General features: G+C 39.7%; 2 protein-coding genes across 4 annotated transcripts in view; one reads left to right on the forward strand and one right to left on the reverse strand.

The window, feature by feature from the left end:
- The window catches only part of trip10b (thyroid hormone receptor interactor 10b), a 27289-nt gene extending 15119 nt beyond the window's left edge, over positions 1 to 12170 (forward strand). The window contains exons 10-16 of one of the 3 annotated variants that reach the window (XM_055010345.1): positions 2059 to 2082; positions 5827 to 5936; positions 7467 to 7599; positions 7697 to 7764; positions 8367 to 8482; positions 8581 to 8766; positions 11794 to 12170. In XM_055010345.1, coding sequence (XP_054866320.1) covers positions 2059 to 2082; positions 5827 to 5936; positions 7467 to 7599; positions 7697 to 7764; positions 8367 to 8482; positions 8581 to 8726 — 597 coding nt within the window. In that variant the 3' untranslated portion in view covers positions 8727 to 8766; positions 11794 to 12170. Of the gene's footprint in view, positions 1 to 2058; positions 2083 to 5826; positions 5937 to 7466; positions 7600 to 7696; positions 7765 to 8366; positions 8483 to 8580; positions 11104 to 11793 lie in introns of those variants that run through there. The other 2 variants (XM_023266776.3, XM_023266779.3) reach the window with 2 other exon arrangements.
- sh2d3a (SH2 domain containing 3A) overlaps positions 11151 to 20129 on the reverse strand; it is a 17803-nt gene continuing 8824 nt past the window's right edge. Inside the window, exons 10-20 of the mRNA XM_023266774.3 lie at positions 19010 to 19299; positions 18811 to 18896; positions 17018 to 17137; positions 16777 to 16934; positions 16458 to 16658; positions 15209 to 15370; positions 14616 to 14731; positions 14072 to 14243; positions 13869 to 13980; positions 12495 to 12680; positions 11151 to 11867 (exon numbers count right to left, since the gene is read on the reverse strand). Of these exons, the coding sequence (XP_023122542.1) occupies positions 11674 to 11867; positions 12495 to 12680; positions 13869 to 13980; positions 14072 to 14243; positions 14616 to 14731; positions 15209 to 15370; positions 16458 to 16658; positions 16777 to 16934; positions 17018 to 17137; positions 18811 to 18896; positions 19010 to 19299 (1797 nt within the window). The 3' untranslated portion in view covers positions 11151 to 11673. The remainder of the gene's footprint in view (positions 11868 to 12494; positions 12681 to 13868; positions 13981 to 14071; positions 14244 to 14615; positions 14732 to 15208; positions 15371 to 16457; positions 16659 to 16776; positions 16935 to 17017; positions 17138 to 18810; positions 18897 to 19009; positions 19300 to 20129) is intronic.

The raw sequence follows: 20129 nt of genomic DNA on the forward strand, positions 1-20129 counted from the left end.
AAAGACAATATGGAGAATTTAAACAATAACCAGCACTCCAGTAATGGCTGAGTAATGATCAAAGTGCTGCGGAGTGCAAAATCCCCTCTCGAGGCTAATTAAATGCATCCTAAAGCCAGGGATTACACTTTAGTGTTTTAATGTTGGTATTTTAGCTGGCTGTAGAATTCACACTGGTGTAAAATGAGGTGAAATCCAGCCTGTGCTTAGACATGTACTGTATCACCTCATGAAGCTGTAGCTGCATTCATTATTTCTTAAGAGCTTCTCAGCGTGCAGGAACCTTTGGAGTTCCTGCCCTGGAGTTTTCAGGGGTAATTTCCCAACATAACTTACAGAAGAGTGATAGCAGAAGGTCTCAGTGGATGTGCTCTTTTTGGATGTCTTCTCATTTTATTCTGTTGGATGCGTTACTTTATGTGTAGGCAGAGGTGTAAAAATCAAATTGTGATAATAACCCAGCAGATTATGGTGCTTTCTAAGATGATAGGATTAATTTATCTGTTTCTTATTGTCAGCAAGGCCCAGGGAAAGACCAACCACAACACATTTGTCCATCTCTCAACACTGTCAGATAATCTTTAGACTCATTAATGTACACGATGTAAGAATTTAACAGAAGGTTCGACACACATTTTCAACATAGCCTCCCTGATGTTACGGGATGAGGGTTTTTGTGCACAAAAAAAACAAAAACCAAACCATGAGTGTATCTTTGCTGGGTCAAATTATAGAAAGCTTCTCCAGACAGTTAATCCAGAGAATGAATAATGTTGACAGTCATCGAGAGTATGAGCCGATTAGGTGGGCCACAAGTCCGAGTTGTATAAGGACCGCTAAATGTTTACAACCTGCTGTGTTAATTTTAATAATGTACTATTATCTGTTCATATTTGGACAGACAGACAACCTGAAAAGACAACAGCCGGCCACAGGCGTAGAAACAAACCACTCGCATGTGCTTTGATTTTCAAGAAATCGTCAGTTATTTTCTAAATTGACAGTGAACTGTAGTTTTTAGCAAAGTTTAATCAAATATAAGTAAATAGTGATTTTGTTGGAAATTATTTTAGCCACCAATTAGTATACATTTGGCTTTTTTTAAAAGCACCACAATAAACCGTATCACACTCTGTCAGATCAGTGATTGTTGGTCTTTTAATGAAAATGAATGAGATTTGTTCACAGCAGCAAGAATATATCCAGACATTTTGTCAAAACACTTCCAAGAGGCTGAGTCATATTACAGTCAGCCGTAGAGAAACCTGTATTTCTACAGGTTTGAGAGAGCTGTTGCCCTGACAACTATAACTAAAAAAGTTTGAAATTGTGTCAATTTATCGGTAATTAAATCCATATGAAAAGTGGGACTTAGCTAGCTTCTTATCCTGCTCACATTGACCTTTATGATGGTGCAAAGTGGTGCTTTCATTGTCAATGTCTTAAAACAAATACACACACTCATAAAACCAAGCACACATTCCACTCGTGTCCTGCCCCGCCACCTTGCTGCCCTCAGGGGCCAATTCTAATTCCAATCTGCTGCACAGACTTGCCCCAAAACACCTCTCGCTCTCTCTTTTTAACTCTTTTTCTTCGTTATTACTTCGGCTCACTCTGCTCTCTCCTTCTCTTGTCCTCCCTCACCAGTGTCATTTTCTGCCTCCTTTGCTTCTCTTCCTCCACCTTGTCTATTTTCTCCCCTCTTCAGTTTGTCCCTCCATCTTTCTCTCCCCCGTCCCCTTTCCCACTCGGCAGCCTTCCCCGTTCTCTCCCCCTTTCCAAGCTGCAGTGCTCCCCTCTCTCTCTTTGTCTGAGGGAGTTTAATCAATCTGTCAAACCCAGGATTTCCACCTTAAAGATGTTACACAAACCTTGTCTGGTGAGTGACACTCCCATCTTGGCCAACTTTGGTTCACGTCCCCTCACACCACCGTGTCCTCATTAATGCTGCTCATGTGCATAATCTGCTCTACCTGCTCTTTCATATAAAAAAAAATAACATTTAACGTGTTTGTTGTTGTGTGTCTCATACTGAGTCTTCATTTCTCTGTCTAGACAACACATGCTGAAAAGCACATGGTAACACTTATTATCATTACATAGAGGGTTATCCAACACCTACAAGGTGTTGGATAACAGGATGTGGTGCTGGATTCTTCTCAAGGGGGAAATACTGTTTAAGGAGTAACTTCACACTGGATAATGCTGCACTGAACTCTGGGTAAAAAGCCTGGATGTATAAGAGAACTGGATGTGGCGCCACAGCTCGGATATTTGTCTCAGTGGCCAGTTGCAGTATTGCAACAAAAACGTTCTATAAACCAAAAAACATTTTCCCCATAGACCACCAAACAGTTGACAGATGTCTTTACCTGCAAATAAGACTGGCTTCTCACTCGTTCTGTTATGAATTTTTTGGGTTCATGCACCCGATCTGCAATTTTCATTTAAGTGAGCAGGCACCATCTTTGAGTATTCAGTTCTGCTTATAACATCCATGGCAACAAGTGAAGTTACTGCAAAATGCATCCATTCATCAGCTAACACAGTTAGCAGATCAAAGATATGCTGTCACAGTGGCTCTCTCTGGGGTTCTTTGTATTTTCTCTACACTCACCCTGGCATTTTGTGCTCAGAGTTAAGCATTTTATTCAAGAAAAGTGGGCTTTACTCCCAAGTTAATTTGTTTGCAACTCGGGGATCTTTGAAAAACCCAGAAGACTGTTTAACAAAACTCACACCTGGGATCCCAAAAGACTCTCAACCCTCTGAACTCTAAACAGTTTCTGGGTGCTTTTTTTTTATACTCCTGTTATAATTTTACTCACTGCAGACTCATTTTTATGATAAATAAATTTATGTTAATTAAAGTCCTTCACCTCTATGGAAATGCACAAAAAGAAGTAGAGACAACTGAGAAATGCCGACCGTGTTACAAAGACTAGAAAAAGTGGTGGCTCCACAAACTATAGAAATTAGACTTTTTTATCTCCTCTCTTCAACCAAAAAGTCCCTGCATTTTTGTTGTAGAATTATTTTGATGAAATATCACAATTTAGGCTCAAATTTGGTAGAAATGTTCCACAATCTGGCAATTCTTTCTGTTTTTACAGTCTCTGGATGTGATAAATTCTGTAATTTTAGTGATATAATTTTTTTAGAGACAGCATGCTTTTTAAACCTGCCAGTGAGTTCAGGGGTTTAGAGAATTTATCATCTGGATGAAAAAAAAATGAATCGGCTTAAAATCACAAAGCAATTTTGTCCTGTTTCCCAAGTATTTCCTTTTCATGTCAACAGAAATGACATATTTACACGTGAATGTTCACCGTAGTTAAATTTGATGCAGAAAATCCAAAACAGAGAGAGCAAATCCGCTGAATGAACAGAGGCGATGAACTGATTTTGCTGCAACATTTTGCCATTTTCAAATGAATTGTTGGGCTTTAAGTGTGTTGACCTGCTGACCACATCTGTAATCACAGCTGGCTGTGGTCTGCAGTCTCCACTGGTTGACAGTGCGAGCAGAGTTATCAGTCCAGGTGCAGTTACTCCTTACTAAAGCAAATCAAATGAAGTTTTCTCATGGCACAGGATGCCGCATTTTCTTTCAAAATTGAAAATATTTTGGGTTTTTTTGTGATGCCATACAGATAGAAAACATTTAAGTCTCTCTGTTGAGAACAAAATCAAGACTCACACTTTGCAAATGCATTTATTTCTTCTTCTTATGTCTTATTTTTTAAATTTGTTTTTATTATGTTTTCTTTTTGACATAAACCTAAAGTGTCACTTCATTCAAGTTACACAAATGTATGTTTAATACCAGTCAGCACCATTTTCACTGTGTGGTACAGTGTAAGGCATCAGAACTGTTAAATAACACCATTGGCTTTATGTAGGAAGCAAAACAAGCGTACACAAAGCAAAATATGTTTTGGATTTTAGATCCTTCAACACTGATGCCTTTTATCACCTGGAGTTTTTCCAGCAGTTTTTAAGGAGTTCCTACATATGCTGAGCACCTGGTAACTTCTGTATTTCACTCCACGGCAACAGTCCCAAAACTTCAAGACTGGGTTCACATCATTTGATCGAAGAGGCATCTGGGAATTAGAAAATAAAACTTGGATTTATCACACTACAATCCAGATTTCTGCCAGTCTAAGATTCATTCCTTTTATTGTCTCACTTGGCCTGTTGGTGATTTGACTGAAGCTGGTCATATCTGTTAATAGTAGCTGCCTTGAGGAATCTAAAATATGAAACCTATTTAGTTTTGTTTAAATTTTTGGGGCTAAATATGTTACTTTAATAGTTTAGACGTCTTCAGTTTTGTTCACTTCAGTTCTATTTACTGATATCGAGCCACTTAAATGGAAGGAAGTCAATGGGAGTGAATTGATTGTGATGCCGACTGCTCAAATGACATTTTGAAAGTTGAACAGCGAGCTGCTGTGCTTGCTCAGAGGGAGTCTTTGCATTTCATTCTTTATTCTAATATTGTACAGTCTCAACCTTTCTATATTTAGTGCCCTGAGATGAGTTGTGTTGTGAATTGGAGTCATATAAACACAATAAGACATAGCAATATAACCAAACTTAAACCCCTACTTCATCTGCTTCATTTTTTAGAAAGTCAACCGTATTTTTAGACAGTCTGTCCCAGAACTGCTGCAGCAACACTTAAAACTTCTTCTTTCTCATTCCTAAAATTGATTTAAAAATTTTAGTGAAAAAAATATTTTATTTTGTAACCCAGGAGCTTAAAATGACATTTGTCTTAGCTCTTTCTATAAAAATGTAGGAACATTTTACCATATTGTTCTCTCTGAAAATACATCTGCAGAAAATATTTTAAAGTTGGCTTGTTTAAAGTGGTCTTTACCAAAAACAATATATATACAGGGAGTCCTTGGTTTACGATGTCCTCGACCTACAGCGTTTCGTCTTTATATCGGAACTAGTTGGTGAGCAGAGCAGATGAATACGTCGGCTTTGTTTACAGTCAGACTCTTCTGATGGCAGTGCTTCGAAGAAAAGGAAAGCTATCTCCATGGAAGTAAAATTTGATATAATAAAACACTCAAGTAGTAAAAACAGTGCAACATATTCTGTTTCTTCTTGTAAAATGACTCATTCATGCATGAAAGTATTGGTTTTCATGACTTTTCCGAAGAACTGATCAATATCGTGACGCACGTAGCGGATTTGTTTACATTTTTGCCAGAGTTCTGACTTTCGATGAAAATCGATTCCTTCTGTCTCTTTTCCTCTCTTTTGTTGTGACTCTTGAAATTCATTTCGTAACATAAATGTCAAAAGTACTGTCTGTATCAAATTTCCTGAGACTGACTTTACATCTGTATGGCATCACAGGGGAAGTTCTGTAGATTTTCCATGCAGTGTGCACAAATCCAAGCAACTGTACAGCTGAAAATCAGGGTATTCTTTGGGTAATCGATGAGTATTATGGGATGTTACAGGTGTCTTAAGTTACTCTGTCTGTAACTATCATCTTTACAGTCATATCTTCAACAGGGTTTGTTTCCTTCACACATCACAATTATGTGGCTCTCTGATGTTGTGTTTGTTTGACTAACAAGCTGTATTTGCAGTTATTTTGTGTGTGTGTGTGTGTGTGTGTGTGTGTGTTTGCGTCAATGTGTGAATGTGTAAATGTGTCATTACCAGTGGAAAAGACAAACAGATAGAGACAGGGAGGAGTGACATCTGGTGGTGAGCATTAATATAATTGTCGTGCGCATGATCCTCTGGAGACTTATTGTGTGCATGTGCATGCTTTCCATTGTGTTTGTGTAGCCACCTCCTGCAGAAGATTTCTCTCACCTTCCTCCAGAGCAGAGGAAGAAGAAGCTGCAGGCGAAGATCGATGATATCACCAAAGAGCTGCAAAAGACGCAAGACCAGAGGTGAAAACACCAGCAGCAGTATCACAGGCATCAGTGTAATAACACACTTACTTCTTCATATAGAGCCATCTGCGAGCTCATCTGTGCATTCAGTACTGAAAAGAAGCACAGCTGCCCACGAAGTGCCCAAGTTAAAAAGGGCGACATTATGTCTCCCACACATTTCTGTTCTACATTGTTGTAAATGCACTTCAATTAGGGTTCTGACCACATCGATGTGGATCCCTTGAGCAGACAGTTCTTGGTTTACTTCTGTGCATGGGGACCATTTGCTGAATTCGATACCGTCTTTTTCTTCTCGTTCCCCTGCCACTGTGAAATAGAGGCATAAAAGATTCCCAGAAAACAATCTTCTCAAATTTAACCTTCTGAAATCCAAGCAGTTCCAGGGTGTTTCCTGCTCCTCTTACTTTTTTTTACTTACTGTGGGTTCATTTTTCACTGCAATATAAAGACATACAAGTAGAGAGAAAGTCTTGTGTAGTGCAACAAGGTTATAATGCCATATATCATAAAAGAAAGAAGTGAAAATTGAATTTCTTTGATGATTCATTTTACAATTTAAAAAAAGACTGAAATCAACAAGTACAGCATTTTTCATTTTTCCAAGGGCCCACAGATGTCACTAGTACTAGATGGAAAATTAATAGCTCTGCTTCCTATAGATACTTTGCTTCTTGTATTTAGAATATTTTTTGAATTAGTCTTCTATCTAGTCTGTGTAATCACAGCCTTCAGTTCAGCCCAGATCACATGCTTTACAGTTGTGGTAAGAAGTGCAGAATTTTTTAGTTTTTTTACAGAATCCGGTTCGAGCAAATGCTTTAATTTTGCTACATTTTTAAATGAGATGTACAATAAAGTGATTTTGATGAAATATCATGATTTTAAGCTTTGATTTGGTTCAGCATTTCACAGATGAGTAGTTCAAGGACCATCTGAAAGTTCAAAATGAAATGATTCTCTCTGTTTTTACAGTTTCAGACTCTGAAAAATGGTTCAAATTTGGCGATTTTGTAAAGATAACACGTCTTTGAAACCTGTATGCAGGTTTTAGGGTTCAGAGGGTTAAATTGAGACATGGTACTTTACTGTAGCATCTGTTACATTAAAAGTGATTGCCTTAAAGCACCAAAGCCTGAAGAACAACAAATATACAAGGGAAATAGGAGATAACATCATTCAACATTAACATTTTAAACAATAGTGTGCGTTCAACTTTCTTGCAGCTGTTAAGGGATGGTTCCTTTCTGTTTCAACATGACGTGCCTTCCGCTGAGGTTCATAATAAAATAACTGATGTGGTTTGGTTTTGAGGAACTCCACTGCCCTGCATTGAACTTGACCTCAACCCCATCCAACGTCTGACCTCACTTATGTCATACACAGTAGTCTGACGTGTTCTCTCAGCTTCCAAGCACCGGCCGTCCTTCCCATCCTTATCAGCAGTGCTGCACAAGAGACAAACTTCCTTAATCAGCTCTCGCATTTCCCAAACAATAACTCTCTGCTCCCTCTGCTCGACCTCAGTGACGCGCTGGAGAAGATGAAGGGCGTGTATGAGCAGAATCCACAGATGGGAGACCCCTCCAGTCTGGAGCCTCAGATCACAGAAACTGCCCAGACCATCGGCCGCCTGAGGGGGGAGCTCGCCAAATACGAGGTTATCACACACGCATGCACATAGATGCTAATACTGGACAGAACTTTTGCTTTTTTTTAAAGAACGTTTCTTTATATTTGTTGCTGGTTTGTAACAGACGTGGCTTGCAGAAGCAGTGGGAGGAGAGGAATCTTCCAACACCGTCAACAATAACGCTCAGCATAGGTAAGGCCAGGATTTAAAGAAGTAGATCAACATTTTGAGAAATACAGGAGGAGACTGTACCAGTAACACTGTCTTAATTCTCATCGTGTTGAAATGAGCGGTTGAGTGACTTGCAATGCAGCTTGGGAGAATTTTGTCCATCAATTACATGCAGAGCGACACGACCTTGGTCGTTATAAGAGGTCAAAAAAAGAGCATCTGCCACAGAATTTGCCAGTGAAATTAGACTCTTGTGAGACCTCAGTCCCAAAGAACCAAAGCAAATGTTCCCTGCACTTATTTAATGACCAAACTTGTAAAAGGAACAATTTGTTCTTTGGCCCTCTTGCTCTCTTAACTTCATGTCTCCCTTTCTTATGCCTACAAGTATTTACTTTTGCACAGTGTACTAGTTCTCTGCTAGTACCTAAACTGTAAATTTGGATTAACTACAGTGTATGTTGAGGTTTGTGGTCTAAACCTCAATCATCTCACTTCAGCAGGAAAGTGAATAAATAAATGATCAAACCTGTTATCCAAAATATCAGTCAGTTTCTTTAAATGTGAAAGTCTGAAGGTGAATAAAGTGAGGGAACAACATGTTTTTATTATTTGTTCTCCAGTATCTCCAGTGTTGTAACAGCTGACCAGTCTCAGAACATCTACACAGAGTTTGATGATGAATTCGACGACATAGAAAGTCCTATTGGCCAGTGCACAGCTCTGTACACCTTTGAAGGTAAATTTTATGATCCACGCTCCATTTGTTCGTAAATAGGTCTCATTTTAGCCCCCCCCCCCCCTTTACATCTCTTGCTTGGGTGTGTTTGTGTGCAGGCAACAGCGAGGGCACCATTTCCATTACAGAGGGAGAGCTGTTGAGCGTAATGGAGGAGGATAAAGGCGACGGATGGATGAGAGTCCTTAGAGCCAATGGAGAGGAGGGCTATATACCTTCATCCTATGTCAAACTCACACCTTAACTCCCATCACAGAGCTGCTGATGGAAGTTAAGAGCCAAAGGTGAATACAAAGTCATCCAAGATAATTGGAGCTGCTCTCTACATGTTTTATCTCAGCCAGTGTCGTGTGTGGTGAGATGAAAGTGAGTGATTATAAAGCTTGTTATCAAGGCTGATTGCAGCATCATACACTCCCTGTCTCTGTGGCAGGAGATGCAGACTGTCAGTCCTGTCTGATCTTTATAGATTACAGCTCTTTTAGAACTTAAAAAAAAACCAAAACTACTTTTGAATGTATACCCGAACTTTTTGTCACAGTGTTAAGTGACGACTCCTGTAACATGTTCAGCATCATAGTAGCCTCACGCTACGTTTGTTTATGGCAATACTTATATCCACCCACTTGATTTCCCCACTGCCAGTTTTAGTAACCTGCTGAACTTTTTCTTTTTGTAACACCAACTCTCTACAAAACCCCTTGTCTGACAGGATAATGTGAGTTTTTGTTTTTTTTTTTTTTTTTTACCATGGTGATGTGATGTTTTATAACTTTTAACTGGATGAAAACCACTACTCTACGGGGAGTGTACAAAATATATCGTTCAATGGACAGAGACGTTAAAAGACAGGCTCTCATTTTTTTATATCTTAAAACAGTTGTCAGGCATCCATATGAAGAGTGAAACAGGTTTTCATGTTTATACTGACCATTAAAGGATCTCTTCCTAATGTGCTTTCATAGGTGAAGTGGACGACATCCACAGGTCTCTTTCTAAAGCTACTATGATGTTCAGTAGTCTGAATTGGACCTATTGAGCATCTTCAAACATTTTAGTGTCTTAACACAAAATTCCTTCTTTGTGTTATGATCTATCTCTGCCGCTCAGCAGAGCAACATCTGAAGAATCACACAGGAATTTCATATTAAAAATGCTGTTTAATTTAGAAGGTATCCACTTGGTGTGACTAAATTAAACTGTTTAAACTTGATTTTAACTTCAAACTACTTTGGAAAACAATTTTTAAAGACACTGAGAACTGTATTTTGTCTGTCATGATATAGACTGAATATAGTATAACTCAACCAGCAACCGAATCAAACAAGTATAACCAAACGACAACCTCCGGGTAGCAACCTACTTGTTGAAAATTTTACATTTAGTTCACGGTTTGGATCATTGGCTCAATAATGCAGCCTTGCAAGTTTTTAATTATTTTTATGAAAGTACTTACCTCCCTGCATGCAAATGTTCCATCAAATCTAATCTGCCATCTCTATTTTAGGTGAACACATCACTTTATCCTGTTTTTATCCTGCCTTAAACTATTGTAATGGGTTTGAAGAAATGCAAACATGTTAAAAGTGTTTTCCCGCCCTGCAGCAGAATGACAGAGGTGCAGCCAGATCATTCTCTAGCACTGAGAAGAAGTGCTAGAGAATGATCTGGCCATGCAACAGTGCACAGAAAGGCGAAATCCTAATTGTAAACATGACTACAAAGAAAAATATATAAAACCTGTTTCAGTGTTCATATGGTCAAATGAGTGCAATGAAAACAAACAGTAAAAAATGTGAACCTGTCTTTCTACTCTATATGATATATTCTACTTTCTCTACCACAGAAAGGGTTTTAATGGAAGTTTACTTTGCAATGATGTTTTGTGAATTTTAGGCAGGACGTGTCAAAACCAAAGGAAAAGCACAATAGCAGTAATGACCAAAGTTCAATGCAAAGTAAAAATATAGAGTTTATTATTGTGTAACTCCTGTGAATCGCCTGTGTTAGAGGTTGCAGCCTGTGTGCAGGTCTCCTCTTCACTTTTAATTTCAAACTTTGCACAGAAGTGACTGGACTCCGTGTTGAGTGGTTTCAGGTCTGATGGCCAGTTGGCTCCTCTTTATGTTTGTCATATTCTAGTTCCACATGGTTTAACTGCCTGTTCTCACTTTTTAAGCCTCTGGACATCTGAATCTCACTCTTATTGTCCTTCGTAAATCCTCTGAAACAACGGCCATTTAAAAAAAAAAAAAAAAAAACTTTGTCATTATTCTTACTTGAAATCCAGATGGCCTGTTCACCCAGATTTCAAAAAAGTCAATATGGCACTAGGCTGTATTTCAAAGGGAGGAAATGAGTTTTGAGGTTCATCTCCTCACTGGATCACTGCCAAGAGTGAAACAGCACTTTTAAAATCTGAATCTGAAATGCTTAAAGCTCTCGTTGTCTCTCATTGAGCCACGTAAGGTTTACTCATCTCTGCCTCTACCACTCTGTCCTGCACAAGTAAATGTTTTCTCAACATTTAAGGGGTATTATTGTATGGCCCATTTTTAAAAGGAAATGTATTTACATGTATCATAAAATGAAAAGAAAAAAATACATGTCTTTTTTGCTTCTTTACGGTGTAATTTTTGAGAAACAATATATGCACAAACTACCAACACAAACTGAACACTATTTATTGCATTACAAACTCTGAAATGAAAAACAGTTTCCAGTGTGGTTCACTACAACAGCAGTTCAAAGATGAAGAGCTTTAGGCTAAGAGCTCCATTTGACTAATGTTTAATAATGCTGGTCCATTGGAATCTCAAGTATCAAACAAGTGGTTTGAATTGCTAAAACACTGAGTGAACATTTTGTGATGTAAATAGATTCTAGTTTTTTGGTAAACAATTTTAATCTTCCTGAAAAAGGAAAATGCTTCCAAAGCAGCCCATTTCACAGTGAAGGTCTGCCCACACATTCCATTTAGAATTCATTTTATTTACAAGTTATATCAAGTTGTTGCTTGCCAAGCTCAACATACAGTCACTGTGTGTGTCTGATCTCATGGCTGAGATCTCTTCCTTTACTACGACACACGAGGCTCGTCTAAAAACATCATTCTGTCATCTTTGCTCTATTTTCCTCTCGTGAAGAAGGTGCTGGCTTCACCTTCCACTTACTGAAACGGGCCCTGAGGCTCAGCTTAGAGCGTCAGGGTGTTGTGGGGTGATCTCCACCGGTTCCAGTTTATCTGAGAGGACACAAAGAATCTTGTCAAACTTCTCATATCGCTCCTGTCTCTCTGCCACTGCCCCCAGCTGACCCCAGAACAGCCGCAGGGCAAACTCTGTCCGGAAAGCCTCCAGCAGCTCGGGGACTGGCTCCCAGCCTCCTGCAGAGACAGTATGACGGACGTTTCATCAGATACCACCTGTGATGTCACTTCACATCACTTTCACAATGCACACTGTTTTCAGTATAATACTTCATACTTCCTGCTACAGCCTGTGTTTACTCTGTCCCACAATGGGCCCCAGGCAAAATCTACTCATATGAATGCATTTATGCAGAGCGTGTGGGAGCAATCTGTTGCATTCATCACTTCTCTCATACTTCAGAAAACACTTGTTTCGCTTACTTAAGAATTACAGTTTGATGTCTTTATCTGAATGATTCATAAAGTAGAATTCTTAAATGCCTTGTGGGTGTTCACTTCTTCCAACCACTCAAGTTGCAATTTCCATCCATGTCTGTCCAGACTTGTATATTATTCATAGTTAAGATTTTGAAGGAATTTAGTAGGTGGTTCACACAAGAATAGTCACCAATTCAGAATCCAGCCAAATGTGAAATATGGACACAATCTTATGGCATTAAATAATGGCCAAAAAAAGTGCAGGTTACCTTTCACCTTCTGATGACTCTGGCAGCAGTAATAATATTTTCTATTTGTTGTACTTCTCTCAGTACTATTACTGGCGTTTTTAAGGTGTTTACATTTTGTCGATGATGTGTGTACCTGTAAGCAGAGAGCGTGCGTGCTGCTGATAATCTTTGGCGTGCAACGCAGCGCTGCGAGCTGATTGGAGGACATCGTAGAGGAGCTGACAGCCCCGCTCACTGTTCTCCACTGGGTCTTCACCCTCCATCAGCATCAGCAGAGGAACCAGGTGTGGCATGGCTATGGGACCCTGGACGACAGAATCTACAAACGCATGAACACACACCATCCATCAGACTGCAGGTGTTTTATCCATCAGTGTGTTTGTTGATGGTATGGAGTATGAGTGCACATATAAAAAAAAAAAAAAAAAAGATGTGTGAAGCCTTTTGCGGCGCTGGAGCGAGCAGCGAGAAGTTTGATAAACTGCCTGGAGTACATCTCTAATTACATGAAACGGTTGAGCCTAATGAGCTCTTAAACTTAAATGATCTTAAACTGTCCTGGTACAGACTGAGACTATTAGCCAGTTCATCAAGTCAAGATTTTTAGGTAGCAATTAATTACTTAAACACTGTGAAGCTATTCTATTGGTTTTTGCAGCCTATATTAAAAAAAGAATATTACAGGCAAGTTAACACTAAATTAATGTATTAATTCCAGTGGTGATAAATGTTCTCTAATCAATGGTCTAGTTTTAGAAAAATAAACTTTATACATGTTGACTTAAATTCATATATATATATTTTTATCTCCACATTTTTTCCATTTGTAAGATCAGTGGTTGTGTACCAGCCACAGCAAACAGATATTTATCTGTTCCAGTATACAACAGAAGCCAGTAATGCCCCTGTACAATATTATTTAGCATTCACCTCTTAATGATTCATTATTTCTAAGCTGAACAGTCAGTGAGTATGTGTCTGGAGAATCTTGGCAGAAGAGGAATATTCCAACTATCCAAAGAATTCTGCCAAAGTCACACAAGAGTTCCTAGAGAAGGAAAAGTGAAAACTATGATGTGACCAGGTATGCTACCTAAATCCAGTAAAACATTTTTGTGGTATTTAAAAAAAATAGAGCAACCCAAATCCTTCAGCAAAGAGCAGATGATAAATTTTGCCTCTGAATAATGACAGAACATCTCTCCTAAAGCTCGGTATCCTCCGAGGAGGACTGAGTCTGGCATTCAAAGTAAAAGGTGGGCATATTGAGTACTGAAAAATATTAAAGATTTAAATCTCTGTAATTAAAATCACTCTGACTCCTGTGGCACTGAGCTCCTACTGCGAGCCTGTATTTTTAATATAGTAAATCTAAGCTGTTAGTTTTTCATTTCATACAAAAGCAAATACTCAACTGTTCAACTTAGAAGTAATGCAGTTACTGTGAGGTCATACAGTCATTTCATATTTACATGAGATTGTGTTTCTCTTCAACACCACCACTTACCATCTCCCTCATTCAGAGAGTTCATGAAGGGTTTGAGTTTCTTCTCAAATAACACTGCACTCTCTGTGTGGTTCCTCCTCAGCGCTCGCCACGTCATCTCCAGTCGCACAATCTGCACAGACACAAGTAGACAATATGTGTGAAGAAACTTAAACAGGCTTTCACTTTGCTGAATTTTGGCAAGTGTATCATAAGTACCCCACCTGAGGCATCTCCAGAGCCTTCATCACGGCTGAGAAGGAGTAGAGGTCGTGGGCGTGTTCTTTCAGGGCCTGAGCCAATACGATTATTTTGTGTAAAACTGTTGCTCTCTGGCTCACTGTCCCTGTGCAGCCCAGAATGTCTACTGCGACCCCCAGTGCTATTAGATGATGCCTAAAAAAATGATTAAAGATTAATGGATTAGAGGATGTGAGTGGACAGAAGATTAAATAAGGTCATTGCTGAGGGACATTTTATTACTTCCTTCCAGTGGTATCTAGCTACCCAGAAAGTGCCCACCCCAATAAATAGAGTAAGCACTTCTATCTACACTGTCCCACTGGGTAATGCACAGGAATATTGTATAGCAGAGAAATAGTTCAGCATTTCCTGTCTTTTATCCACACGATAAACCAAGGACACAGTGTCTGCATGGCTGGATGTCACAAGGCATGAGTGGGAAATCATGTTTTTTGTAATATACGCGAAACCATTAATCTTTTCATACATCCGTTGTTAAGTACAAAGTTTGTCAGCGGCATGTACCTCTCTAGCAAATCCTCTCGTAACTGGTGTCCATGTGGCAGAGTGACAAGCTCCAGCCCCGAGTCAACTCCCATGAGCCTCTTCTGCTCATCAGTCACCCCGACGATGCGCGCTACCTGCAGCACCACAGCAAAGATAAATCAGGGGCCAGTCAGACGTTACATCCAGCTCATTGAAGCCACTTCATTCAAACTGCTGAGTTTACTGAAAACATCTGACTGCAAACCAAAGCTCATGTTTATCAAAGTATTCAAGTTGAAATTTTTGAATTATGTGAAAGGTGAAGGTAAAATTTCCTCATTTTGTCTTACAAATGTTAACACACAAGCTGTTTATCAAATTTCTTGAGATTAAAAAATACTATTATAGGAAGATATGAGCCCCTCTGAAGTAACTGTACAAAACATCATGGTTCATACTAAATAATATTTTAGCTGAAGCAATTATAATTACTCAGAAAGGGCAGTTTTTGATTTTTGACATTTGGATGTTGCACAAAGGTGCTTTGCAGTTACCAGGTATATGCACAAACCCAAATAAAACATATATTGATTTAAGGGGCTACTGAGGTAAGCTAGATCGTTGTGGGGTACCTGGCAGTCGACACTGAGCATGTGCAGAGCGGTGGTGTTGGCGTCTGAGCGGTTGAAGACCTCTTTGACTGCAAGCAGGACGCTGGGCTCCAGAGGTCGGTTGTTCTCGGGCAAGAGCAGCGACTCAAACTGATCCAGCTGGAAACACGACCCTGACTCCATCTGCGGTAGAGGTGGAAGCATGTTACTATGCGTTATTCAGCATTATTCAAAATATTTCACAAAGTTGTTAATTGAATAAATTCCCTCAAAAGTTGGAAAGTCTCCTATGCTGCAGTGGTTACAGATCACAAGACTGATAAGTTTTACTACCTTTAAAATGGAGGGAAATGTTAGGATAATAACTAGTATTCTGTAAATCATCTCTAACACTGTTTAAGAATCATACAAGTAGTAACTATGAGTAATAAATCAAATAAATTAGCAGACCCTTGAAATTTGCTAGTGTTGCTTAATTAAAGTAAACTTTAACTGTACATTCACCGAAACTTACAATGAAGTTTTTGATTAAGTATAAAATGTCTAAACGTCTCAGAGACGACCATTTCAAAACCAAAAAGTATTTATCTTACCATCATAGAAGACTAACAAAACCAGAAAATGATCATACTGATATGTGATATTTGTGGTTAAATTATGTAATTAATTATCAAGATTTATTTCGTAATAAGCATTTTTGTCTCACTGAATGCAGATTTGATGGAACTGTGAGGATTAAACAACTCCAACCATTTTTAGAGTACGTTTTTAAGATGTCTAAAGGAAATATATAAAAATCAACTGCTGCCAACAAAGCATGTGAAAATGGATCTGAACAACCAAAATTAAGCATGTATACACTAAAAGTTTAGGGTCACCCAGGCAATTTCAATATGATTAGCTAACACAATGCAGCGTTAGAACACAGGAGTGATGGTTGCTGGAAATGTTCTTCTGTACCTCTATGGAGATATTCCATTAAAAATCAGCTGTTTCCTGCTACAATAGTCATTTACCACATTAACAATGTCTAGACCATATTTCAGATTAATTTAATGTTATCTTCATTGAACAAAAATGCTTTTCTTTCAAAAATAAGGACATTTCTAAGTGAACCCCAAACTTTTGAACGGTAAGCCACGGTACACGGCTTACAGTTAAGGAGATAGTATATAGTCACAGAAGCTGGCATGGCCCTTGACCTTCACATCTACTCAGAACAGAAGCAAATGCGAAAACTACAAACTGAAAAGTAAATATTTATACAAACATGTGGCCGTTCAAAATGCCAGTCCTCCACTTCCTCTGCTGCCTTCCTCTGGAGCTCTTTGTCAAACGGCAGCTGTGATGATGCTTCGCTCTTCTGAGCCTCCAAAAATCCAAAGGAAGTCTCTGTGAGGCGGGCACGGCTCTGCCACTTCTCCTCCGCACGCAGCCGGTCCACATGACCCTTCCTCCGGGACTGAGGCAGCTGAACACAAGTGGACACGAGCGCTCCATGGAGGATTTATTGTTACCTAGCAAGGAATTCCTGATTTCCCCAAACAGAAAATGCACTGACAATAAAATGAGCGGTGAGAATTTTTTACCTGGATGACCAGCTCATCATAGAAAGACGAGGGGTCTTCATCTGAGTCTGTGGGTGGGGGAGGCGTAGCGTTGGGGAAAACAGCAGAGACCCTGAGAGGCTTAGGAGGAGCTTTGGAGTGCAGCTGCCCATCTGAACCTCGCAAGGTTACACCACCACCTGCAGGCACAGAGACGGGAGTTCAGAGCTGTGTGTCTGGGGTGAGAAGAAGCGGGGCATGTGCTCATGTTTGCATGTGTTACCGGGATGGGGAGGGCGTGCGTGTCGTGGCCGTGGGCTCAACAGGGGTTCGCTGCCTGTGCGAAACACCGGGGAGATGGGGGCGGGGCCAGTGTCCTCTGATGGAGGGTTCTGTGGAACACCTGGATGGAGAACAGAAGCAGTGGCAAGGTGAAAATAGACTGCACCACTGACATCCAGTTTCTTGTTACTTATCGGCAAACACATATACAAAGAAGCAACATGCTAATAGCAGCTGATGCAGAGATGTGACTCTAGCAAAGCCCCTTCCAAATTTCTCTCCCTCATCCCAGTAAGTTACCTAACTCAGTGAACAGAATCTCTTTGTCTTCAAAATAACTGCCTGACCTACATCCTGTGAGTAAGCACCCCTCTGAGAGCACTTAGTCACCAAACATCTTCTCTCCCCTACTGACTCTATTAAAAAAAACATCCTTCTTTCAGGTCTCTGTTGAGCCTTGAACGTCCACTGCAAGTGTTTTAAACGCAGAGCATCTTAAAGCAGCTGCATTTCAATTTTAAATGAGAACTGTTTTACCGATATATTTGTATTTTTGGCACTACTCAACAAATTTAACACTGCACTTCTATCAAATGGTCAGCTCCATAGTGGACAGTTTAAAAAGTATCATGATCAGAACATTAGAACATAACTTATTGTCTTCATATTTCCATACATTCTTCTTTCCTGTCAAAACCTGCCACAGAAATGTTCTGCTGTGTCAAGCTAGTAGTGGTTAATGTTGCTGTGGACCTCTAGCCTCAAGCAGGAATGTGAAAAAGGCAGCAGAAGGCTGGAAAACTCACTTCTAGCCAACTTCACCCCCCTAGTTTTCTTTTCCACCCCACATTTTAAAACATACACTCTTCAACCAAAACTGTCATTTAGCCAAGTTTGTGCAGCTCTCTGTGGAGCCACAAAAGGTTTTACACAACTTTGTCACATACAGTTTTACTCAAAGGCCTGCTACTTTGATGTGGAAGATCAGTGAAGTTCTCTTTTATAATTAAAAACAAGTTAGGAGCTCATTCACTATCAATGTCGCAAAAATCCTCTGTGGCTGTTTTGTCTACTAGTTTTGTCTGTGTTCATATTAGCAGAAGAAAAACTATTCCTTCATCCACCTTTGATGTACTGTACCTACATATAGACAAACTGAAAATTCAAATTGTGCCTATTTTGTCTGTACCTCTATGGAGATATTCCATTAAAAATCAGCCATTTCCAGCTAGAATAGTCATTTACCACATTAACAATGTCTACACTGGATTTCTGATTAATTTAATGTTATCTTCATTGAAAAAAAAGAAATAAGGACATTTCTAAGTGACCCTAAACTTCTGAACGGTGGTATATATCCTCATGTGAACTTCAGACGTCAGACAAGTGAGCTGCAACAACACGAGTAAATTAGGGAAGTTAAAGTGAGCAACTAGGATTACTGCCTCACAGCTGTTTTCTTCCACTAAACCACTCAAGTTGCAGTTTACATCCATGACAGCTCAGACAAGACAGTTTGGATCCAAAGTGTCACCATTTCATCATTTTATCTTTTGACCACCAAAATCTAGTACAGTTATCCTTTTGTGCCATATTTGGAGAAACTACCACAACTGAGTTACAGTATATCTCAGTATATGATATCTGCATATGCACTGCTTTGTTTACACGTGTAGTGGACATTGGCACTGTGACCTGCAGCCACGACAGAGCTGGGATGCAAGACTGCTGCACCCAGTGGACGTTAGAGGTTAGTGGTGAGACGCAGCTTTATACATGGTTATAATAATGTACCAGTTCTTAGGTTGCTGTCAGACTGTGCTGACTGAAGTGAAGGCCTCCGTCCCACATTCTCCAAGTTAGCAGGCTGACTTCCACTCCTGCCACAAATAAAACAAAGTTTGGTAGCATATTTACTCATCTGTGCTTGCCTGCATGCATTATGTTCCAGCTCTGTACATGTATACGTGCACCACACTACACTTGCTCCCACCTTAGCAGTGGATTGATGACCTGCAGTGTGTCAGTGTGGTTGGAGCTGAAGCTGCGTCTCTTGTTGTGTCCGGTCACTTGTACTCCCTCTGCACCTCTACAGCTGCTGCTGGTGGGCTCCGCATGCTGTTCACCGATGACACGCAGAGGAAGGGTCCGTGTGATCGGGTGAAAGATCACGGCGCCTGAAGCCTGGGAGATGGGCCGACGTCCGCCCACGTAGAATCGGATCAGAGCGGGAACATTGTCAAAGCGATCCTCCTCAAATTGGAACAGCTCCCGAGAGTAGCCCTGTTGCACAGATGGAGGCACACGCATAATATAACAAGCAGAGGCTTTAAAGGAATAGTCCAACAAAAAAAATGTTTTAAAAAAAAAAAAAAAAAAAAAAAAATACCCCAAAGAGGCTAGAAAGGTGGCTACTGTAGCTTGCAGGTCAGCAGAGGTCAGTGTGGTAACAAAGCTATTCCAGCAGTGAGCCAAAGAAACAGAAAAAAAAAACATTCTCAAACTGTTGTAGAAGCATAACCCACTTCCTCATTTTTAATCTGCATCTTCAGTATGTCCTAAACAACCATCACTTTGTCACATGATTACACATTTTTTTCTTGGAGAGCTATGAGAGTGGTGAAACACGTTGTTCATGCAGTGTTTAGAACATTATTGACAGGGAGGTGGAATATACTGTGGGTGTGAATTGAATTTTTAATGGACATTTTGATATATTCTTTTGTACCAACTCTGGGTTCTTGTTGGGATTGATTACTGTAACGGCTGTGAATCAGAGCAGACTACAGCTGACAAACAACAGAGCAACCTCCAGTAGTTGAATGATTGATCTACAAATAGTTGTTTTTTTGGTTTGATGACAGATCAAGGAAAAACCTTGGTTTTGTTTGGTTATAAATCATGACGTCATATGTGCGGCCAACTATTAAAAGGTATGATATGAAAGTTGAATCGGACTGTCACCTGTACAGTCTAATGATATCTAACATAACAGCAGTGCAACAAATCCCAGCAAAAAATCCAGAGAGCTATGGATTTAGTTGATGGTGCTGTTACACTGGACATTTTTGGTTTTGTTAGATATTTTGAACACCATTTACATACCTGAGGTG

The sequence above is a fragment of the Amphiprion ocellaris genome, chromosome 4 (assembly GCF_022539595.1).
Source record: "Amphiprion ocellaris isolate individual 3 ecotype Okinawa chromosome 4, ASM2253959v1, whole genome shotgun sequence".
Taxonomy (NCBI): Eukaryota; Metazoa; Chordata; class Actinopteri; family Pomacentridae; genus Amphiprion; species Amphiprion ocellaris.